The sequence below is a fragment of the Jaculus jaculus genome, chromosome 10 (assembly GCF_020740685.1).
Source record: "Jaculus jaculus isolate mJacJac1 chromosome 10, mJacJac1.mat.Y.cur, whole genome shotgun sequence".
Taxonomy (NCBI): domain Eukaryota; kingdom Metazoa; phylum Chordata; class Mammalia; order Rodentia; family Dipodidae; genus Jaculus; species Jaculus jaculus.
In genome coordinates, this window is record NC_059111.1 from 99063662 (window position 1) to 99088893 (window position 25232).

General features: G+C 43.6%; 1 protein-coding gene across 5 annotated transcripts in view; it reads left to right on the forward strand.

Annotated features, from left to right (window-relative positions):
• The window catches only part of Akr1d1 (aldo-keto reductase family 1 member D1), a 71897-nt gene that overhangs the window by 22048 nt on the left and 24617 nt on the right, over positions 1-25232 (forward strand). For 4 of the 5 annotated variants that reach the window (XM_045160661.1, XM_045160663.1, XM_004661179.2 and 1 more), the window contains 3 exons: positions 7062-7166; positions 14299-14466; positions 20665-20781. In XM_045160661.1, coding sequence (XP_045016596.1) covers positions 7074-7166; positions 14299-14466; positions 20665-20781 — 378 coding nt within the window. In that variant the 5' untranslated portion in view covers positions 7062-7073. The remainder of the gene's footprint in view (positions 1-7061; positions 7167-14298; positions 14467-20664; positions 20782-25232) is intronic. The other variant, XM_045160662.1, reaches the window with a different exon arrangement.

Sequence of the window (25232 nt, forward strand, 5' to 3'; positions counted from 1 at the left end):
CCCCCCACCCAGCAGCTAGAGACCACCACAACGTACCAGCACTCATCCACATGCTGATACCCCAACGCCAGCCGGGTAGACAGACGCCGAACCGAGGACTCTGCGCCCTTAAGCAACACGTTGACAAGATCAATTCTCTAAGCGATTCCACAAGTGTGTTGGTCAGTGTCAAACATTAAGCGACAGCTACAGCAGAGCCCCAATTTGCAGCATTTGCCATTTTCTGTGATATATATACACACAGCATTGCTATTTATATACACATATATGCAACTTACACACACACCTATATCCCTACCACATAGCGAGGAGGTCCACTTTTCTAGTTAAGATGTATAAACCACTTCCAGATCAGAGGCAGTAATAAATTTCAGCAAAATAATTGGGAAATTCTGCTTGATAATGCTCATTACCTTTGTTTTTTTAAGAGAATTTAATTGAAATTTTGCATAATTTGATATTTAGTTGTTTTGGTTTGGTCCAGTGTTTGGATGTTTTAAAAGTATTTTATTTTATTGGTGGCACACACCTTTAATCCCAGCACTTGGGAGGCAGAGGTAGGAGGATCACCGTGAGTTCAAAGCCACCCTGAGAATACAGAGTGAGTTCCAGGTCAGCCTGGGCTAGAGTGAGACCCAACCTCAAAAAGCAAACAAAAACAAATTAATTTAAGCTGGATGGTGGCACATGCCTTTAATCCCAACACTCAGACAGAGGTAGGAGGATTTCTGTGAGTTTGAGGCCAAGCTGAGACTACAGAGTGAATTCCAGGTCAGCCTGGGCTACAACAAGACTCTACCTGGAAAAAAAAAAAAAATAGATCCTACCTTGAAAAAAATTTATTTAAGGAACTGTGCAAATTTTAGTACCAGGTGAAATAGAGTAAGAATATTATGCCCCAACTCTTCTGTTAATTATCTCTCTAAATCATGGAATAATTTATAACAAAGTTACTTCAGGACTCTGAAAACGAAAAGCCCAAGATGTACCACTGGGTTCTCTCAGTTTACCCCAACTAACTAGAAATTGGCTAGCAGGGTGTGGACAATTGCAATAAGTCCCTTTGCTCTGGCCAGAAATCCTCAGAAAGCCTGAAAGGCCCCCACTTTTTCCCTCTCCATTCCTCTGTGCCATTGTCCCCAAGCAGTTGCATGGCTGATATTGTGGTAGGCAGAAGTAACAGGGGCTATCGGGGGTCACAACTTCAGAAAGGCCCCCATTCTATCTCTGCTATCACTCTCCCTGGCCCCTCAGCATGCAGACCCGGACCCTGACGCATGTGTGGAAGTACAGGGTTGAACAGAGGGACCAAGGATTAAGCTGTCTAGAAGAAGAGCCAAAACAAGTGTAGGAAGGCACTAGAATGCAACTCATCTCAGTGAGGGAGAGTGAACCCAAGTTGCTTATGGAGTACCCTGGGATTATTCCCAATCTGACTATGCTTGGATCCCATCCTGTTCATCATGATAAAGTTTTTGAGAAATCACTAAAAAAAATAACCACTGTTTTTGTCTCAGACTGGCCTATCAGGCAGCATGCAGGGAAGACAGAAAGATTATCTCAAAATCTGAGAACTGAATATATAGAGGAACCATAGTGTGTAAAAACCAGTGGGATCTTGTGACCTAGACATTGCCAGGTTAATGCCTTCTGAAAGAGAATGTCTACATTATTCAGTATTTAAGCCATGCTAAGAATCCCACAATATAATATCCAAAAAGGCCTCAATATACTCTAAGTCCAAATCATAAGGGAATCACGAAGAAAGCCTAAGTTTGTGTGAAGTGAAAAATAAACCAGAGACATCAGGGCCGAGATGTTATACTGACTGGCAATAACTTTAAAGTTCTATTATGAATGTGCCTCAGCCAATGATCAGTAACATTACTCAACCCCATGTAAAACTGGAAAGCTTCAAGGAGGGCTAAGAATATAACTGTGGTGGTTTGAATCATATATTCCCCCATAAACGCACGTGTTCTGAATGTGTGATCCCCAGATGATGGCAGTTTGGGGAGGTGGAGCCTTGCTGGAGGAGGTGTGCTGCTGGGGTGGACTTTGATGCTTTCTTAGACCTAGCTTGTCAGTGTTAGCTTGGCTCAATGTCATGCTGTGGTGTCCCACCTACAGCAGCAGAGATGATGTCCAGCTTCTATTTGTACCATACTTCTGCTACCGTGGAGCTTCCCCTTGGGACTGTAAGACTAAATAGACAACATTCCTTGTTGTGTCTATAATCCCAGCCTTTCTACAGTGGAATGGGAGGTGGAGACAGGAGGGTCCTGAAAGCTTGCGGGCCAGCCAGCCTGGGGTTTACAGCGATGATTAACAAGAGTGTCTTGCCCAAACAAGGTGGATAGTAAGGACAACACCCAAAGTTGCCCTCTGACCTCCCACATGCACCAAGTCACATATATCATATACACACAAAGATATAACATATTTGGGCCTGAGGAGACGGCTCAACATTTAAAGGCACTTTCTTGCAAAGCCTGTTGGCCAGGCTTGATTCTGCAATACCTCTATAAAGCCAGATTCACACAGTGGCACATGTATCTGGAGTTCATTTGCAGTGGCAAGAGGCTCTGGCGCACTCATGCTGTGTCTTTTTCAATCTCTCTGTTCACAAATAAATATAAAAATGTATACCACACATTGATCCTAATTGGGGTTCTGGATATGAAGAACAATAACTGAGATTTAAAACTCACTATACCAGAAAAAAAATGACTAAGCCTAATAAACCTGTTGAGCATCAACAAGCATTCCAATATACATATAATAGTACTTCCTAGAGAGAAGGAAAAAAATAAAAATGAAAAAATACTTGTAAATTGGATAAAAATTATGACTGTACATCATGAAGCCCAATACACTACAGGAAGGACCAACCCAAAGAGATCCAGAGACACAACGCAGACAAACTTTCAAAACCAAAAGATACAAAGACAATCTAGAAAGCAGAAAGAGAGAGGTAACATCACTTCTAAGAAATATGCTATAAGATTAGCCGTCAGCTTTTCTTCAGGAAGTATGGAGATGAGAAAGCAATAGGGTAACGTGGTTAGTGTAAGGTTTGGGAGTGACCAAGACCACTCAAACCATTCTGAGGCAAAGATGAAAGCTTGTATTCAGGAAAAGCATTAGCTGCCAGGGCTGACTCACAAGAGAGGAGCACAGCCAGCCTGAGTTTTCAGGTGATGGGCTTCATAGGGCTTTTCAGCTGGAAGAAGGTGAGGAAGGGAACTCATTTGTTAAGTTGAATAAAAAAAAAAAAAATTCCTTTAGGGGAGATCATTACATTATCCATTTAAGATAGCTAGGGTGTGATACCAGGTGATTTGTGAGATAAGGGGGCAGAAACCATGACCTGGGGGCATTGTTAGGGAAGGAAGGCATAGTGGTTTCTTGAGGAATATAGATAATCCACTTACTTATGCCTCTGTCACCATTCTGCTGTCTTTAGTGACTCCATCTTGGGAGTCCATCCCAACCTAACAGTCAGAGAACTGAAAGGAAAACTTGTCCAAAAAGAATTCTAGCCAGGTGTGGTGGCACACGTCTTTCTTTCTTTCTTTCTTTCTTTCTTTCTCTCTCTCTCTCTCTCTCTCTCTCTCTCTCTCTCTCTCTTTCTTTCTTTCTTTCTTTCTTTCTTTCTTTCTATTGATTAGTTTTGTATTCAGAAAATACAGGCAGTTTGGTACCATTATTAGGCTCATCTGTGACCTACCCCCTTCCCTTGGCCCCTCCTTGTTGAGGTATATGGGTCATGCATTGTGGAGTTAGTCCTCAGTTATGGGTAGGATAAATGTCTCTGCATATCATAACCCAACATTTGGCTCTGACATACTTTCCACCCCCTCTTCTGCAAAATTTCGCTGAGCCATGTTGGGTTCATTTTTGGTCTGCTTCCGTGATGAGGTGTTGGGGGCCTCTGGGGCTCTGGATCTCTGATTTGGTAGGAGTTGATTTTTCTCTGTGTTGATCTCCTTCACCCTTGTGCTGGTATCTGGTTCATCAGAAAAACAGCACCCTTGCTTGTTTCACCAATTTTCCTTAGTTTCAGCTGGGGCCCTTTTGAGGTATGATGGGGCAGCTCTCTCCTTAGGATCTACATCTATCTGAAAAAGAGAAGCAGATTCTCCAACAGAGAATAAGTTAGCACCAGGACAAATGAGATAACCCTTAATTTTTTATAGAGAATTTAATAGGTGTAGGCCCTCTTATAGCCCATGACTTATGGTAGCTTGATAATGGAGAGTGGGTTTATGCTTGGATATGGTTCTGACTTGTTTCCCAGCTCCAGCTATGGGTCCCGTACCACTGAGGGGATCAGTTAGCCAAATCAAGAGCAGTTGGTTCCCTACCATGGCTTTGTGCCACTATTGCACTTGTGTGGGCATCACAACAGGTTATTTGCTGCTAAGTAGGTTAGATGCTTGCACAGATATTGGTCATTTTCCCCCAGTTGCCCATGTAGCAACTTTTGGCACTTAGACGTGCTGACTCTCTGGGGACTGACTCTCTTCCAGCTTCTAGCCATGCCATTCCATTTTACGGGCACACATCTTTAATCCCAGCACTTGGGAGGCAGAGGTAGGAGGAGCATCGCTGAGAGTTCGAAGCCATCCTGAGATTACATAGTGAATTCCAGGTCAGCCTGAGCTAGCATGAGATCCTACCTCAGAAAACCAAAAAAAAAAAAAAAAAAAAAAAAAGAATTCTATATCTAGAGAATGTTAAAAATAAGGGCAAAATTAACACATTCCAAGATTCTCTTCAGAGAAAACAGATATAAATGATGAAACACTTCTCTTTTGAGCACAAAGACCTAAGTTGGGATCCTGAACACCTACATAAATGCTGGGCAGGGTGACAGTGACCTGTAATCCCAGCACCGAGGAGGCAGAGATTGGTTCCTTGAGGCTTGGTGGCTGGCTAGTCTAGCAAAATCCTTGAGCTCCACATTCAGTGAGAGATCCTGTCACTCAACAAATGAAGGTGAAAAGCAGATGAGGAAGACACAGGACCTTGACCTCTGGCCTCCACATGCACACTCATGAATTCACAAATACCATGTGTCCACACACTTATACCACACACATACATGTACCCAAAAATGACACCAATCAACCAATAAATATGTACGCTGTTTTCAACAACGTTCATTTAGGAAAAGAGTCCCAGAGCACCCTGCTCCAAAAGGCTACCCAAGAAATTGCTTCCCAGGAATCCATTCCCCCACCATCAGCTACCAAGGTACTCAGAAGATGCCTCAGCCTTGGTTCAGGCAAGCCCAGGAATAGCTCATGTTAGTAACAGTCATGTGTAATGTAAAAGAGACGTGAGAAATGGAAGACTTATGGACTCCCAAACACTGCCATTTATATTTCAAAGGAAGTCCAGGAGACCAGGCAGTATGTGGCAGGGCTCGAGTCCCTCCAAGGAGCCCCTGAGAAGGGGATGGGTGCCTGAACTAATGAGTGACGCTAAAGTCACAACAGAGACTTCTGGGACTTTGAGGTGTCAGAAACAAGGACTGCCTGGCAAAGAAAGCTGCAGGGAGCCTCGAGAGCCGGCCCGAGAGAGAGAGCGGCTGTGTGTCCCATCACTAGCAAGGCCACAGGGCCACCGCTCTCCAATCTCCTTTAGCTCACGACATGCTACCTGTGCCAGACATGGAGCTATAGGGTTGCAGGTTGGCCTTCTGGGTTCCAGTCTTGTTTTGATCCACTGCCACCTCATTATTGTCCTAGTACATTATTGTCCTAGTAATCTCTTTTAGAACCATTGTGTTTTCCCCATAGTGGAACTTTTTAGAGGTGGAGATTACTTAAAGAAAATCCGGTCTGGGGCTGGAGGGATGGTTTAGTGGTTAAGACGTTTGCCTGCAAAGCCAAAGAACCCAGGTTCGATTCCCCAGGACCCACGTTAGCCAGATACACAAGGGGGCGCACGCGTCTGGAGTTCATTTGCAGTGGCTGGAGGCCCTGGCGCGCCCATTCATTCTCTGTCTTTCTCCCTCTTTCTCTATCAAATAAATAAATAAAAATAATTTTTTTTTTAAAAAAAAAAGAAAATCCTGTCTGTCAAATAAATAAGTAAAAATAATTTTTAAAAATTCCTGTCTGTCTTTTTGCTTCCTGACCACCTTGAGGTGATCAAAACATTGCACGTTCTCTTAGCGCCGGACTGTCGGACTGTCACAGGTTCAAAGAAGCAGAGCCAGAGACTTTGGATCCAAACCTTTAAGTCTGTAAACCAAAACAAACTTCTCCTCCTTCAAAATTAATTTACGCCTTTTTTGTTGTTATAATAATGACAGGCTAACGCATACCCATTAGTCACTTAGTAACTGCCTCAGGTATCAGACTGACTGCTGTGGTATCAAAGTACTCATGTTCAAGGAAGTCTTACTGTTATTTATTATGGCTCCAGCATGCTGGTAATTTGAGAAGCTGTAAAATGCTTCCTTTAAGTGAAAAGACAAGCATTTGTCATACGAATCTATGCATAGAGAACATCGTACAGCTTCTAGCATCTACTTTGGACCTTGGAACGTATTCCCTCACAGATAAGCTAGACTTTCCATATTTGTAGATGGTGTTTATGGGAGATAATTAGGTTAAATAAAGTTATAAGAGTTGGATCTTCATGATGGGATTAGTATTCTTATAAGAAGAGACCAGAAAGTAACCCTTCCCACACACTTTCTCTGACAATTCCTGTATAAAAATTTAAGGCAGCTTCTATTTGTCAACAAAACCATCCTGACAGAAGCCAGAGTGGTTACTTTTCTTCTTTGCAAGAAAACCAAGCACGATCTATTAATGGGCTATGCTATATTCAGGCCACTGATGAAGTTAAAAGGACAACCATGGTTCAGATTTCAAGGGCAACCTGTTGGGAGAAAAAAAAAAAAAAAAACACATATTGAGAAATAGATTTGTTCATCTCTCTTCCCGCCCCCTGCTCCTGATCAGATAGGCCCGAGGAAACATCTTTAAATAGCCTCTCTCAGTGTTGCTCAGAATCACTCATAGACAGCCAAAACTTCTCAGTCTTTCTCCAGGATGAATCTCAGTGCTGCGAACCACCGTATACCTCTAAATGATGGAAACAGCATTCCAGTTATTGGACTTGGCACCTACTCCAACCCTGCAGTGGTAAGTGTGTGTGGGTTCTAGATACTCCCTTAAGTCACAATCTGTTATTTATTTTCTGTGTCTCATTGATTTATTTTTTGTAATAATGAAAGCAGAAGTCAGTACCTACTGCTTACCTGATGGATATCAAGCCACAGGTTAAAGTATACCAGTTCATGGATTTAAAAAGTAGTTTTAGAGAATAAGAGTATTGTTTTTTCTTTCTTCCTGAAATTCAGCTACATATTAATGACTAGAATGAGCTTAGGCACATGAAATTTGTTAGTTTATAGGGTTAGCAGAAAAAGGTTTTTTTTTTTTTTTTTTTTTGGTTTTCCAAGGTAGCATCTCACTCTAACCCAAGCTGACCTGGAATTCACTATTTAGTCTCAGGGTGGCCTTGAACTCACAGTGATCCTCCTACCTCTGCCTCCCAAGTGCTGGGATTAAAGGCATGTGCCACCACGCCTGGCTCATAAAAAAAGGTTTCCACTTAAGAAGTTTTAGTGAAATCTGTCATGCACTCAGCACTGGCCTATATTTCTTGAAGAGAAATATGTCTCTGCTTTTTAGACATTTCACCTCTAACAGAAGCTGCAGACTCAGTAACAGCTGTATGGCAGTGGGTGTGGGGTTTCTGTTAGCTTAGAACTGTGTGCAATATCTGAAAACAGAAAAGAGAAGACTTTAAAGTAACACACACCTTTAATCTCAGCACTGGGGAGACTGAGATAGAAGGATTGCAGTGAGTTTAAGGCTAGTTTGGGGCTACAGAGTGAGTTCCAGGTCAACCTGTTCTAAAATGAGACCCTACCTTGGCAAACAACAACAATGAAAGTGGCCTTAAAGATTGAAATGCACTTAGAAAAAAACATTCAGTAAAATTTTTACACAGAGCCAGGCATGGTGGCACACACCTTTAATCCCAGCACTTGGAAGGCAGAGGTAGAAGGATTGCCAAGAGTTCGAGGCCACCCTGAGACTGCATAGTGAATTCCAAGTTAGCCTGAGCTGCAGTGAATCCCTACCTCCAACTCCCCCTCGCCCCCCCAAAAAAATTTACACAGCAAAACAATTCTGGGCTTTGGGCTGGAGATGTAATGGGAAAAGAAATTGAGGTTCTGGGGTGCTTCCTGCAACCCCAAGCCCTGAGTTCATATCTGTAAACTAACCAAAGAATTGGCATTTCCAGATTCAAGAGAATGATTTTTAAAATACCACATTTTATTCAGATTTTACAAAAGAGTGCAGACAGGGAAGGGCTGGGAGGTGAGGGGAGATAAAGGGGGGAGAAGAGAATACAGCCCATGGAGCCCAAAAGCCCATGTGGACCACGTATAGCTCAGGAGTCCATGTGGCCAGATGCGGATCAGGGGGAAAAAGCGTGGAAAGAAAAGAGAAAGGAAAGTTCAAGGAGCTCCTGCCGTGTGGGGAGCTGGAGGAGATAAAGAGCCCATGAGGAAGGTAAGGGCTGGGCCCCTCCTGGCTGGGTCTAGGAAGAGGCAGCCCAGGCCCAGCTGAGGGAAAACCTCACCCACAGCTGGAAGTTCCCAAGTGATCCGAGAGCCTGCCCTCCCCTTGCAAAGGCAGTTATACCGTGTGGTGGTGGGCTGTCTTCTGGCTGGGGTGAACCAGAGGGACATCTGATTGGTTAGGGCTAGGGGCTATCCCAGGAAGAGGCTAGCCCTGGCACCAAGTTCTGGGGGCTAAACTTGACCAACCATAATGCTTAAATCCTATGAAAGACCTCCTTCCCAGGAGGGCTCCTGACTGTGGACAAACAGTTCTAGGCAAGAGATAAAGATAACAGATCTTTGATTTCTAGGAAGTGCAAATTTCCCTGTCCCTTTTACCTTCAGGTGTCCAGTCACCCTAACTCTATTTCCCCTGCCCACCTCCCTCAAAAGAGATGGTTTAGCAGTTAAGGCTTTGCCTGTGAAACCCAAGGAGACTCATGTTTCACTCTCCAGGTCCCATGTAAGCCAGACACACAAGGTGATGCAAGTGCACAAGGTTGCACGTGCACACAAGACGACGGACACGTCTGGAGTTCAAGTCCAGTGGCTGGTAGCCCTGGCATGTCAATTCTCTTTCTTTCTCTGATAAAACAATAAGAAGAAGAAGAGGAAGAAAGACAATTCTTCTAAGAATTGTTCAACATTTAATGTCGATTGCTAGACTAAACAGTGATGCATCACTTTCATCAGCTTTTCTATCATGGTGACAAAATACTTAGGAAAATCACTTTACAAGGAGAGGTGTTTTATCCTGGCTTATAGCTTCAGAGGTTTGGGTCCATGGTTGCTTGACCTCATTCCTTTGATCCTGGGGCCACACAGAATACTGAGGCATGGAGCTAAACTAGCCGCTTTATGGTGGCTCAGAAGTAGAAAGTGAGCCAGGCGTGGTGGCACATGCCTTTAGTCCCAGCACTCCGGAGGCAGAGGTAGGAGGATCGCTGTGAGTTCGAGGCCACCCTGAGACTCCATGGTGAATTCCAGGTCAGCCCAGGCTAAGGTGAGACCCTACCTCGAAAAACGAACAAAACAAAAAGAACTAGAAAGTGAAAAAGGTGTGAGAGAGTCAACAACCTTCTCAATTCTAAGCCCACAGTCACTGAGCACCCTCTAGTTAGGCCCTATTTCCTGGAGACTGCACAACTTCTCAATTGCACCATGATCTGGTGTCCAGGCCTTTAGCACATGAGTTCTTTGGGCGATATTTAAGATCCAAACCATGAAATATATGTAGAAATGCTATGGAAAACTGAGGGATCATAAAGTAGTGGGCTCTACAAAGCTGAATACTACTTAGCCAGGCATCCCGTCAGAGCTGAGGCAGGACATTGTATAAAGAAGGGAAGGACTCAGAAGACAAAGATGCATGATCTGTGCAGGGAATGGTGAGCTATAGTGACTGCAAGATCGAGCCAACCATGGAGATGACGGTGGTATTGATGCAAAAGACACAGCTCTCGCCTCAAAGAGAATTAAGAGATAGTTTATCCTGGGGCCAAACGTGAGTAACCATGGTCAGGGAAACACAGATTTAGGTTACCCCAAATTCCATGTTTCAATGTGTTAATAATTTCATGAAGGATTTTTTACTCATAGAACAAAGGAAAGTGCCATGTGAGAGAACTGAGATATAGCAACTCTGGATCGGTGGGGTTTTGTTTGTTTGTTTGTTTGTTTGTTTATATATTTTTTAATTTTTAATTTTTTTATAAGCCAACACATTTAGATTTATTAAGAACTCTATAAGGTAAATATCTTCTTTTTTTAAAATTTAATTTATTAGTTTTCTTTTCAGCAAATACAGGCAGTTTGGTACCATTGATTAGGCTCATCCATGACCTACCCCCTCCCATTGGACTCTCCTTGTTGATGTAAATGGGTCGTGCATTGTGGAGTTAGCCCACGGTTATTGGTATGATAAATGTCTCTGCATATCATGACCCAACATGTGACTCTGACATTCTTTCCGCCCCCTCTTCTGCAAAATTTCCCTGAGCCATGTTGGGTTCATTTTTGGTCTGCTTCAGTGATGAGGTATTGGGGGCCTCTGAGGCTCTGGCTCTCTGATTTGGTAGGAGTTGATTTTTCTCTGCGTTGATCTCCTTCCCCTTTGTGCTGGTATCCGGTTCATCAGGAAAACAGCACCCTTGCTTGTTTCGCCAATTTTCCTTAGTTTCAGTCAGGCCCCTTTTGAGGTATGATGGGGCAGCTCTCTCCTTAAGATCTGCATCTATCTGAAAAAGAGAAGTAGATTCTCCAACGGAGAGTAAGTTAGCACCTGGAAAACTGAGATAACACTTTTTTGATAGAGAGTTTAATAGGTGTAGGCCCTCTTATACCCCATGATTGATGATAGCTTGATATTGGAGAGTGGGCTTAGGTTTGGATATGGTTCTGACTTGTTTCCCAGCTCCAGCTATGGGTCCCATACCACTGAGGGGATCAGTTAGCCAAATCAAGAGCAGTTGGTTCCCCACCATGGCTGTGTGCCACTATTGCACTTGTGTGGGCATCACAACAGGTTTTTTGCTGCTAAGTAGGTTAGACCATGAGTTGCTTGGACATATATTGGTCATTTTCCCCCAGTCGCCCATGTAGCACCTTCTGGCACTAGACACGCTGACTGTCTGGGGACCGACTCTCTCCCATGTCATTCCATTTTATGTGTCAGCTGCGTATGGAGTCTTCAGCAATAGGGTCTTACCACTGACCTTTGGTGGGTTGTCAAGTACTCTGACAGAAGTCTGTCATTCTTTTAGGAAACCTTGTAGGTTTCTCTGATCAAAAGCTCATTGTAGATGATAGCCCCATGCTGGTAGTGGGGGTTACAGGTCAGTGCCCACTAAGAAAATGAGGAAAAAAATAACTAATATACAAGAGTTAGAGAGGAGAGAGAAGGGGGAGGAGGGGGAGAGGGAAGATGTAGAAGATTTAGGTAAGACTTGATCCTACCCTCTCCAGTGTCTTGTGGTTCAGGTGTTTCCTTTAAGGGTCTAGTGAAGGCTCAGCCATTTGGTCTGCCTTTAAGGAAGTAGAATTTTATGGTACCATTGCCGTTTGGGTCTAGATTAGTGTTTCCCACCCCTTCGATGCCTTCCCCTCCCTCCCCATCCATCCTAGTGTCTAGTCCATGAGGTGCTTGCTGGGCATGTAAGGTATCTTGGGTAGATTCAGTTTAGGTGTTGTAGATGAGTGAGACTGTGTGTCGATTTTTTTTCTGTGATTGGGTAAGTTCACTGAGAATGATCTGTTCCAGGTTCAACCATTTTTCCTCAAATTTCTTTGTGTTATTTTTTCTTATTGCTGTATAGTTTGTTTGTTTGTTTGTTTGAGGTAGGGTCTAGCTGTGACTGTGGCTTACCTGGAATTCACTATGTAGTCTTAGGCTGGCCTCAAACTCATAGCCTCCCAAGTGCTGGGATTAAAGGTGTATGCTACTACACCTGGCTAGGTGTTTGTTTTCAATTTTTTTATATACTTTTTTATTTATGGGAGATAGAGAAAAAAAGAGAGAGAGAGAATGGGCATACCAGGGCCTCTGGCCACTGCAAAGAACTCCAGAAGCATGAGCTACCTTGTGCATCTAGTTTAAACCCGAGTCTTCGGGTCTTGTAGGCAAACACCTTAACTGCTAGCCATCTCTCTCTAGCCCTAGATCTTTGTTTTTGAGAGATAACCCTGATGATAGTAAAGAGAATAGAGGGCAGAGGAGCAGAAACAAACAGCCAGTCCCAAGAGTAATTAACTTTTGCCTTACAATCCCACACCCATGGTTTTTGGTAGTACAAAAGAAAATCGTCCTTTGATGAGTTACATGTGTCTGCATCTTTGACTATTTTCCCTCTTTGCATGACTACTGCTTCATGCATGGTCATCGTTCCAGGCACACACCTTCAAAGACACCTTCAAACCCACACTCTGTTTGCCCTGCCTCCCTCATAGAGCTACAGACCAACTACATCAGAACCACCTGGGACATATATTGCAAAATACATCTTCTAAGTCCACATCTTGAACCCACTGAATCTGGATTTCTCAGGGCACAGCCCAAGAATCTGCATTTAGCAAGCTCCTTGGGTAATGCTAATGTACAATTTGATTCAAAATTCGACCTTTCACAGCACCTCCAAGTCAACAATACAGGATCTGCTCACCATCTCCCCTTGCTCTAGGAATGCTGCTCCTAGCAAGTGACACTTGCTCCTACCCGTGCCCCAAATCGGAGCATGTGTCTTCAAGCCTTCCTCCCCTCAGCTCTCCCACATTATGTCCAAGTGGCTGCTAAGTCCTTGCTGATTTGTCTCTAGAGAGCAATTTCCTGAGCTGGGGGCATGACTCCGTGATAGAGGACCTCTTGGCATGAATGAAGCCCTGAATTCAATCCCAAACACGACAAAAATTTCAAAACAAGATAAGCCCCCGGTCCTCACCTTTCTTTGCATCACCATTGTCACTACCTTGGGTTAGGCTTATCAATAATCACTGGGCTGTTCTGTCAGCTTTGTTCCCTTCCAATCAATCATCTTGACTGGGACCATTCAACCTTTATCTGATCATGTCATACTTCTGCTCCCTATCAATGATTAAGTCCACATTTCTCACCCTGCAATCAGAGCTTTGATCTAACTTGGCCGACCAGCAGCCTCAGCCACTGCTCTTCCACTTCTCCCTACTTGTGAAACATGATCCATGGTTCACATCAACTCTCCTGTCCCCACACCTGTGAACTTGCTGCCTCTACCTGGGTCACCCTTTCTTTGGACTTGCTTATTTGCCTAGCTTCTGCTAAACTTTAACACTCAGATCGAAGGCTATCTCCTCTCATAGGACTCAGCACCCAGTCACTGTGCCTCCATTCCCACATGTTCAAGTCGCCCCCTGTTCTTGGCTCTGCAGTAACACACTTGCCCTGCCATAGTCACTGCATTGCAGTCTCCTTGCTGGACTGGGAAGTCCCTTAGGGAGGAGAACATGACTTGTTCAGCTCTAGAGTCTCAGGGGAGGCTCCAGTATTTAATGCATGTCAAACTAATGCTTAGCCAACTCGTGGATGGCTTTGTGAAAGGGAATGCATGTGTGCATCATAAGGTATGGAGATACATATGGATTGAATAATAGCTAAAAATGTTCCGAATATTTACCTATGTGCCAGGAGCTCTGTAAGTGCCTTACACTACATGCGTTTTCTCATTTAATTCTCATATTACACAATCAATGCTAGTTAACCCCATTACTAGATAAGAAAACTGAGTCATAGAAAGATTCAAAACATTACACCAAGGTTGTAATGGTCAGAGCGTGGATATGAGCCTGTGTAAATTTAAGTCTAGCCCTTATTCTTTGAATCCTATGCCTGGTAATGCTGATTGAATCCCATCTTTGAAGCTACTAAGTGGAGGGCGACCTGGGGTGGAGAGATGGAGTGCTGAAGGAGGGAGGCTTCTGGGAGATGAGTTTCTCCTGTCTTCAGTCTTTCAATCATAGCAGTGTGGAACTGGGAGCTGTCACGTTAGCTATGAAACAATGCCCACGTCAAATTTTCTTTTTAATGATGATGTACATGTGAAATGTTCTTTCCCGTGATGACTGAGCGCGCACTTCTCTTCTCCCCAAACTCATCCTCCTCATCACATCAGACCCCCAAGGGGACCTGTCTGGAATCCGTGAAGTTGGCCATCGATTCAGGGTACAGACACATTGATGGAGCGTACATCTACTTCAATGAGCATGAAGTTGGAGAGGCCATCAGAGAGAAGATAGCAGAAGGGAAGGTGAAGAGGGAGGATATTTTCTACTGCGGGAAGGTAAGGCTTCACTTTTATCCTCCACCTCCTCATGTCAACGCAGCCACTTCTCTCTCTTAAAGAATGCAAGGTTCACCAAGAGGAGAAGGCCTCTCTCACCTTTTATAACCAGATTCTCGGTCTCACCAAGAAATCAGAGACTAATTAGCTCTCTAAAGGTTGGGGCAGGGCTCTTTCTTCACATGTGGACATTGGTTTCAGACAACTTAACGTGGACAAAGCCAAATCTAACGAAGCAGAAAAAGACTGGTGATAGTGCCGTGGAAATTTGGGGCCCCTTTGAGAGTGATGAAGCCATTCCTGGCTCTTTGTTGGGCATTCGCAGGAATTAGGGTGCTAGGCAGTCACGATCAGTGGCCTCCAGGTTCTTCTCTTATGGATTTGGAAGAATGAAATCCACAGATACAGAGGTGAGGTTTAGAAAGAGTTTATTATGTCGCTTAAGAGAAAGAGAGAAGGGCTGGAGAGATGGCTTAGCGGTTAAGCGCTCGCCTGTGAAGCCTAAGGACCCCGGTTCGAGGCTCGGTTCCCCAGGTCCCACGTTAGCCAGATGCACAAGGGGGTGCATGCATCTGGAGTTCGTTTGCAGAGGCTGGAAGCCCTGGCGCGCCCATTCTCTCTCTCTCCCTCTATCTGTCTTTCTCTCTGTGTCTGTCGCTCTCAAATAAATTAAAAAAAAATTTAAAAAAAAAAAAAGAGAAAGAGAGAAGACAGAGTTCCTTCTGTCAGGCAGGAGACGGGGTCCCGGAAATGAGAAAGCGCACTCGGGGCCTCAGATTGGGGTCTTCGTGAGAATTTACTGGGCGGGGCCTAGGTTGGTCACTCCAGTTCCCATGTCAGGTGTCTAAGCATTTTCTAACTGTATCCACATCTGACATCTTTCTGTCAGACTGCTCGGGGAAATAGAACTCCTTCAGGGAAGAAGAGATAAAGCGAAACCACATTCCATGCCATATGTTCTGCCCCTAGTAATCTTATTCACATCCTCCAATCAGGGTTTTGCGGAAAAGAGATAAGGAAATAAAACATCCCTTCTCACAGCCCAAAGGCACTTCCTACTTCTAGTCATGAAAAAAACTATCTGTTCACTTTGGGGTCCTTGTTGCCCTCAGCTGTCTAGCCAATATCAGCCTCCTCGTCACACTCTCAGAAGGGGTCCCCTAGTTGCCTAGTGGGAAGTGTATGCATTCTTGTCACATAGCACTTGCCTATGTTCTCTTGAAAAATTATTCTTCTGCTGCTTGCAAAGCCTGTGTGCCCAGGTTCGATTCCCAAGCACCCACACAAAATCAAATGCACAATGTGGTGCACGCACTTGGAGTGTGTTGGAGGTAGCAGGAGGCCCTGGCATGCCCATTCTTTCTCTCTTTCTCCTTGAAAATAAATAAAAGAAAAAAAAATTTAAAGGGAGCCTTTTTGAGCTGGAGAGATGGCTCAGCAGTTAAGGTGCTTGCCTACAAAGTCTAACAACCCTACTTCATTTCCCCAGTATCCATGTAAAGCCAGATGCACCAAGTGGTGTGTGCACCTGGAGTTCGTTAGCAGTGACTAAAGGCCCTGGAACACCCATTCTCTCTCTCTCTCTCTCTGTCTATATATATATCTATATATATCGTATATATAAAGACAGATAGATACATACATACATACATACACACATATAAAATCATGTTTGAAATGTATTTATTATTAGAGAGAGAGAGAGAGAGAACAGGTGCACCCGGGCATCTAGCCACTGCAAATGAACTCCAGACGCATGCACCCCATTGTGCATTGGTCTAACATGGGTCCTGGGGAATCGAACCTGGGTCCTTTGGCTTTGCAGACACATGTCTTAATTGCTAAGCCATCCTCCAGCCTCTCTCTATGTATTTTAAAGCAGCCTTATTATTTGGTGTGTGACTACTTGTCTACATAAACTGAAGTATAATTCACCTACAACTTTAAGTCAGGCTTTAAATTGTGTAGCCATCATCCAACCTGATGGCTAAACACTTTGACCTCTCCACAAAGAAACCCCGCTTTCATCAGTCACTTCCTATCTCTCGCTCTAGCCCCATGACTGGCACCCATTTATTGCCATGTCTTGGCAGTTTTACTAATGTAGACAGTTCCTACATTTATTTCTATTTCATGGTATTATATAATTTGTGTCCTTTTTTTTTTTTTTTTTTTTTTTTAGTCTTTCGAGGTAGGGTCTTACTTGAGCCCAGGCTGACCTGGAATTCACTCGGTAGTCTCAGGGTGGTCTCATACTCATGGTAATCCTACTACCTCTGCCTCCCGAGTGCTGGGATTAAAAGAGTGTACCACCATACCCAGCTTTATTTGTGATTTTTTTTTTCCAGTTTCTTTCACTTAGTATGTTCCCAAACTTCATCCATAAGAAGTTGAAAACATGCATATTTTTTTTTCTTTTTTGATATTTTTAATGGATTACTTATTGGCCAGGAGAGAAAGAGGGAGAGAGTGAAAGCAAGAGTGAGTGAGGGCCTCATGCAGCTGCAATGAACTCCAGACCCATGTACCACCTTGTATATCTTGCCTTATGTGGGTACTGGTGAATCAAACCTGGGTCATCAGGGTTTACAAGCCAGCATTTTTAACCACTGGGCCATCTCTCCAGCCCCACATGTTTCACCCTAACAACTCCTCCCCTGATGCATACACTAGGGACCTTTGTCCTCTGTGACTAGCATCATGTGTGTGGCTGTACAGAGCACCACTGATTACGATAGCTCAAACCATAGGCCCATCAACAGTCGAATGGATATCGGGCATGGTGGTGCACACCTTTAATCCCACACTCAGGAGACAGAGGAAGGAGGATCATGGTGAGTTTGAGGCCACCCTGAGACTACATAGAAAATTCCAGGTCAGCCTGGGCTAGAGCCAGATCCTACTTCCAAAAAACAAATAAACAACAACAACAACAACAAAAAGAGTCAGTAGAATGGACACTGCTAGATTTCAAGAAAGCTGCCTCTCCTGCCCACTCCCTTCCAGAAGGAAAGCCTTTAGTGTACAATTAAGAAAACTGACTAAGCCTTCCTGATGCAGGGCTTTCATGAGGAATGAGTCCTCCTGCAAGTCATTAACTATAGGGTTTTCACAAGCAATGAGACCTCCTCCAAATCACTACGTGTAGGGTTTTCACAAGGAATGAGACCTCCTCCAAGTCACTACCTGTAGGGTTTTCACGAGGAATGAGACCTCCTTCAAGTCACTACCTGTAGGTTTTCACGAGGAATGAGACCTCCATCAAGTCACTACCTGTAGGTTTTCATGAGGAATGAGACCTCCTTCAAGTCGCTACCTGTAGGTTTTCATGAGGAATAAGACCTCCATCAAGTCACTACCTGTAGGTTTTCACGAGGAATGAGACCTCCTTCAAGTCACTACCTGTAGGTTTTCATGAGATGAGACCTCCTTCAAGTCACTACCTGTAGGTTTTCACGAGGAATGAGACCTCCTTCACTACGTGTGGCCCTGGGTGGATGTGTGGAAGTACAAACCTTACTTCCTTGGAGGCAGTTTTCTGCAGGCACTACACAGAACCTTACTAGGTGCTATAAAATCCAGACCCAGAAAAGGAGAGCCCTCCCCACAGCACATGGGCTCCAGTCACAGGTTCTGGACACACCTCCCTTCATGGTGCACTTCCCTCCTCCCTCCTGAGAGCCCGATGCACTTCTTGCCTCCCCTTTTGCAGCGTTCTCCAGCTTTCCTCTTTTTATTCTGCTTTGGATCCTGCCTGTCTCTTCTGGCATTCTGAATTCCCCTTTCTGGCTTTGGATTGCACTGGTCTTTCCAGGCATTAAATGAAACCTTGAGCCCAAGAAACGGTCTGTCTCAGCCCACCATTGTGGGCCCCAGGCTCAACAGACACACACATTGTGAGCGAGTGCCCGGGACATTGTGGGGTGGTGGGGAAGTGGCTTTTGGGAACAGGCTTTGCTACTATGTTGCCTGGGTCAGAATATCTTGCCCTCACATATTGAAAAATAACATAGACAACTATTAGCTATATGGTCCAGATCTGTTAACTACCAGCCAAAGTTACTTAGTTTATCTGAACCTCAGTGTCCCTCTCTGGAAAGTAGGGATAGGAGTCGACAACATCTCATAAACTGCTATGTAACATTTGCAAAGTACTTAGTACCCGGCACAAAGCTAATATTCCATGTGTCTGTTGAATGAAAGTAGATTAAGCTGGGCCTGGTGGTACAGGCCTATAATCCCAGCTACTGAGGCTGAGGCAGGAAGAACACACGTTCAATAATGCCTGCCTGGTCTGCAGACAGAGCTCAAGGACAGACAGCGATACCCTGTCTCAAACCAGAAAAGTAAACAAACCAAAAGGCCTGGGCTGTAAGTCAGAGTGTGCCTCGTGTGGGTCAGGCCCTTGGTTCAATCTTGAGCGTGTGCATGTATGCTCACACGCTCACACGAATTAAAATAGGAAACAGAATTTCCACTTGGATGGAGAGGCAGCAATCGAACCAAAGAAGCCTGTGGTGATGACCAAAGCACATTTTTCTACGGTTGCTCCCATTGCACGTTTTCTTCTCTGGGCTGACCTCCCGGCAGGACACGCAGGCCAGCCAGACTGCATCTCCAGTCCTTGACTGTAGTTTGCTAAGTTGCCCGGGACGGCTTTGAACTCACTCTGTAGTCCAGGAAACCCTGCAACTAATATCTTTCTTCATCTCTTTCCTCCCTCATTTCCTTCCTTCCTTCTTTCCTTTGATGTATATGTGGGGGGGGGGTACGTGTGTATGTGATACACATATATGAACAGATGTGCACACTCCGTGCACATGTCTGGAGGCCAGAAGAGGACATTGGATTCTCTTCACCATCTACCACATTTCCTTGCCCAGCCTGGAGCACACCAGTTTTCGTTTAGGACCAGGGAGCACCAGGGAGCCTCCTGCCTCTGCCTCGGAGCGCTGAGGCTATCGGCTTTGACACGGCACTCAAACTCGGGTCCTCATGCTTATGCTCACTAAGCTGTCTTCTCAGAGCCAGGCCTTGAACTTCCTATCCTCCTGCCTCAGCTTACCAAGTAGCCGGTATTACAGGTTTGTACCATCACGTCCTGTTTTTCTGAGCTTTTAAGGTAACAACAAAACATGGAAAAAAGAAACCCACCAATTTCATGTCTTATGATAAGTAGGGCACATATAAAAACTCAAAGACCCCCCCCATTTTTTTAAATTTTGTTTTGGTTTTTATTTATTTTTTTATTTACTTATTTGAGAGAGACAGACAGAGAAAGAGGCAGAGAGAGAGAGAGAATGGGTGCGCCAGGGCTTCCAGCCACTGCAGACGAATTCCAGATGTGTGCGCCTCCGTGTGCATCTGGCTAACGTGGGTCCTGGGGAATCGAGCCTCGAACCCATTCTCTCTCTCTTTCTCACTCTTGTTCTCTCTTTCATCTCTCTGCTTGCAAGTAAACACATACAATTTAAAAAAAACAATCTTGGGGCAAAATTAATGCAGTATTTTTTCTGTAACGGTTCTGAAAGCCATCACCGCCCCCACAGTGTTTCCCATCCTGAAGGAAGGGCCCACTCAGATGAAGCATCACTCCTTCACCTTTCTTTCCATTGTGAAAACACCGCACAGGAGGAGGAAGCCCTTCATAGCAAGGGCAGCAACGCCCTCGAGCATGGGGCAGACAGGATGGGAAGGAAGAGCAGTGAAGGGGGAATTCAATATAGGCAAGAATTTCAAATTCCACCAGCGTTCTGTATCACCCTCACAAGAAGGTCCCATCGTCACCCCGCACATGACCATTGTCTTGGTTCGTTTGAAGCTCACTTGATCAGAATGCCAGGGAAGTGAAACGCCGGGCTGCCTCACAGCCTCCAGCTTAGCTGTGCACTCCTGGTTCCTCCATGGAGCAGAGGGAAGTACTGAGAATGGCTGAGGCAATTAGCGCAGGACAGGGGACTCTGTCCTCAACATTCTTTTTTCTGTGGTCAGGTAGTTCTCGAATTTCTTTTCCTGCGTTTGGATAAAGGCATCCACTGGGGCCAACAGTTTCTTCCTATGCTCAGAACACACTGCAGTATAATATTTTCATGAAGTGAAAGGAGTGGATGAATGTGTATGAATGTTTTGCACTGGATAAATTGCTGCCTGAATGTAGAAATTGACAGTAGCTCACTCTCCCCTTGACCTTTTTCTCAGCTGTGGGCTACAAGTCATGTCCCTGAGATGGTCCGCCCAACCCTCGAGAAGACGCTCAAGACCCTCAAACTGGATTATGTGGATCTTTACATCGTTGAAATACCCATGGCATTTAAGGTGAGTTTGGAGGCTTAAAACTGAGACCTCTATTCTGCATGCACATAGCACTATAGGATGTTAGAGTGTTTGCTCCCCTAAGTTCAAAGGCCCAAAGCTTAGATCTCTGCATCCCAGAGCAAATCAATACATGCATAAAGTTTGCTCATTATGTAAAACCATAGGGTGCTATGGTGTTTGTTAGCATATGTCAGAGAATATGGACCTTGTCTGACAAATGCCTAGAAAAATAATGTTAATAGACTTGGGCTCAAGTTCATTAACTCAGTTCATCTTCTGTTACAACCATTTTATTTAAATATATATTTTTAAATTTACTTGTAAGCAGAGAGAAATAGAGAGAAGAGAGACAGAGAGATAGAATGGGCATGCCTCTAGCCTCTGCAAATGAACTCCAGATGCATGTGCCACTGTGCATCTGACTTTATGTGGGTACTGGGGAATCGAACCTGGGTCATTAGTCTTTGCAGTTGAGCCATCTCTCCAGCCCTATTACACCCATTTTAACAATAGTTTAGCGCTTTCCATTAAACTAACAAGTGGTCTTCTAACTGTGATCTACATTGTAGTTGCACAGTACCTAGTCATACCAGCCTTCCTGCCCAGTCATAGAAATGTGCTCCTACAATTTGATGCAGAATAGGTACAAATAAAACATGCTCACCTTCCAACAGGAGAGAGCTGAAAGAATGAATAGTCAGATTTTTGGAGCCAGCATCAGAGTGTCTGGATATTACCTATTCCTCAAGTTTAAATACAATCCTTCTGCAGTAGACAGCTTTAGGTCACAGAGGAACTTCCAGACCAGGCACAGTTATGGAAGGAAGGGATTTATTGACGTTTACAGATCCAGGGTAAGTTCCATAATGGCAGAAGAAGCTGGGCCTCCTTTCATAGGTCCAGACACAGAGAGAAAAGCCACAAGCCAAAAGCCACACCACACAGCACAGTTCAGGAACCCCAGGCAGAATAGGCACTTCGTAGATCTTTGGATTGATATCTCAAATCCACCACTACACCTAAGGGCTGGACCCTAAATTCCACTTCCTCCAGCCAGTTAGCTGCAGATCTAAATTACAAACTGTAATAAAACACTGAATATGGGGCTGGAGAGATGGCTTAGTGGTTAAGCTCTTGCCTGTGAAGCCTAAGGACCCCAGTTCAAGGCTCGATTCCCTAGGACACACGTAAGCCAGATACCCAAGAGGGCACATGCGTCTGGAGTTCATTTGCAGTGGCTGGAGGCCCTGGTACACCCATTCTCTCTCTCTCTCTCTCTCTCTGCCACTCTCAAATAAATGAATAAAAATAAAAATAAAAAAACCCACTGAATACATTGGAGGCCATCTATTCAAATTTCCACACATTCCTTGAACCTTCTCAATTGATAGAAGTTATTTTAAGGTAGTCAGAAGACTAAGTATTTCATAGGACTTTTTAGAGTCCTTAATTTATTGTACCTTAACTTTTTTGTTTGTTTTAAGATAGAGTTTCACTATAGCCCCAGCTGGCCTGAAACTGGCTCTGTAACCCCAAACTGGCCTTGAACTCACTACGATTCTCCCACCCACCTGCCTCCCAAATGCTGGGATTAAAGGCATGTGCCACCACACCTGGCTCCTTAACATTTTTAATATCAGTAGAAACATAGTAATTCAATTGGTTGAGTATTGTTAATATTTTTTCTTTTTCCCTTAGTAGAAAGAAGTTGGTTTGTTTTTGGCTGTAAGAGTTTGGATTTAAGATAGAAATCTCCCCCCTCTCCCAAATGCAGTTTCTTTTGGAAGATTTAAAATGTCTCTGTCAATTTAAAACATGGAATTTTTTTTTCGAGGTAGGGTCTCACTCTAGTCCAGGCTGACCTGGAGTTCACTATGTAGTCTCAGGGTGGCCTCGAACTCACAACAATCCTCCTACCTCTGCCTCCCAACTGCTGATATTAAAAGCATGCACCACCACGCCTGGCAAAAATTGGAATTTTTTTAATGCAAATCATATCTGAATGACATAGTTTTTTTAGAAAGGTAGTGAAAAACATTTGAATCCTTTTATTTTTATTTTGTGGTCAAAGTCAGTATTTACTTATCAACTCACATTGCTTCTCCTACTTGATGCGCGCGCGCGCGCGCGCGTGTGTGTGTGTGTGTGTGTGTCTTTTTAAACTTGAAGACCTGGCTCATGGAAGGGAGGAGTCATAATGAAAACATAATTAATGAAAGGACATAACAGCTCCCTCACTTGTAGCTTTCTGCAGCCAAGATTAGCATCATTTCATCATTTCTAATACTTAGGAATAAGCCAAGCCAAATGATAAATATCTCAGCGGGTTTTCAAAATATCTAAATATTAAAGGATTTAAATATAAGAAGTGAGAGTTAGTAGAAAGGATATCAAAGGGCTTTTTGAGTTCAGTTATTGGAGGTAATCAATTATCAGTGTATTAAGAGAGGTATCATGTAGCCTTTTCTCAGATGTTCACACAAGCTTGAGAAAAGGAAGACAAATCCCAAAGATTCTCTACTGAAGTTTTGCACTACAAGGGGTGGTTATAAGTACGTGGTGGGGACCTTTCCCTCTAGGCTTACAGGAGTCTTCTATAGCATTCCTTGATATGATGTCTTAAAAAATATTTTTATTTATTTGAGACAGAGAGAAAGAAGCAGAGAGAGAGAGAGAGAGGTAGCGGGGGGGAAAGGGAGGGAGTATGGGCATACCAGGACCTAACGATATGGTAAAGGGACTCCAGAAGCATGTGCCACTCTGTACATCTGGCCCTACGTGGGTACTTGGGAATTGAAATTGGGCCATCAGGGTTTATAAGCAAATGCCTTTAACCACTGAGCAATCTCACCAGTCCCATGTTTTAAATCTTTTTTTTTTTTAGAGGAAGAGAAAGAGAGAGAGAGGGAAAATGGGCACACAAGGGCCTCAGCCACTGTGAATAAATGCCTGTTGTGGCAGCCCCTTGTTACATATGTGCAACATTGCGTGCTTGCATCTGGCTACATGGGACCTGGAGATTCGAACCTGAGTTCTTAGGTTTCACATGCAAGCATCTTAACTGCAAAGCCATCTCTCCAGCCCTTTCTTTTATCTTTCTAATTGGTGAAATCACCTGGTTTCTTCAAATCCTAGGAGTTCACCGTGGAAAAGTTGTGCAATCATGTCTTTCTTTATGAAAAGTGACTCATATTTTTAATTCAGTTTTTATAGGATGCCCAGTACTTGTTTTATAAGGAGGTAATGGGTATTTTCAAAAGGAATAGATCTGGATTTAGAAAGAATAGTAGAAGTGTCTTAGACTAAGGAAGCCAAAAGCTTCAGTAAGTTCTCACAACCAGTACCATTTATTTTATCACCAATCTAGAGGATTGAAATGTGACAGACACAATGAAATTTTATAGATTTAAATATTTGGTCATTAAAATAAGTTTTGTGGTTATTATGCCATTTAGCAGGAATGCCTCAGGCAGGAGTCATTCTCTGAAGTAGAATTATCCCTACTGCTAAGGTGACCCAACAAATAAAACCTTCTCCCATTGGAAAAACATACAAACTCAGCATTTAGATAAAACATAATCACCAGTCTTAAATGATTAATTTAGTAAAAGTACAACACATAGGACTGGAGAGATGGCTTAGTGGTTAAGCGCTTGCCTGTGAAGCCTAAGGACCCCGGTTCAAGGCTCGATTCCCCAGGACCCACGTTAGCCAGATGCACAAGGGGCGCACATGTCTGGAGTTCGTTTGCAGTGGCTGGAGGCCCTGGTGTGCCCATTCTCTCTCTCTGCCTCTTTCTCTGTCACTCTCAAATAAATAAATAAAAATGAACATCAACAAAAAAAAAACTTAAAAAGTACAACACATTAAAACCCTTGTTTTCTAAGCCAGTTTTTAAAAAATTAATGTTACTAAGAACAGATTATTATTTGAAAAAATCTTATTCTTGCAAGCAGAGAATCAGTCATTAATTTATATCAAGGTATTGAATTTTGACCGTGGGAATTTTTAAGCACTTCTGATTATAACCAATTTGGTTATCCTCTTGTCTCTTAGTTAAATTTTTTTTTTTAAATTTATTTGCAAGCAGAGAAAGATAGAAAAGAGACAGACAGACAGAATGGGCACACCAAGGCCTCCAGCTACTGCAAACAAACTCCAGATACATGGTCCACTTTGTGCATATGGCTTTAATGGGGTAGCACCTTAACTGCTGAGTCATCTTTCAAGCCCCACTGGCGTCTTATTCTTAAGATTTAACTCTTATAGCTTTCTCATGACATATTTAACCTTCTACCTTTGTCCTCAACTGTCTATTCCTATTTTGGAACAATCCTTTACCTTAGGACAAATCATATTTTATCTTACAAGATCCCTTTTTTTTTAATCTAAAAGCATTTCCTGCTTTTTTCCTTCTTTAACAAAAAATACATTCCATACTTAACCACTTT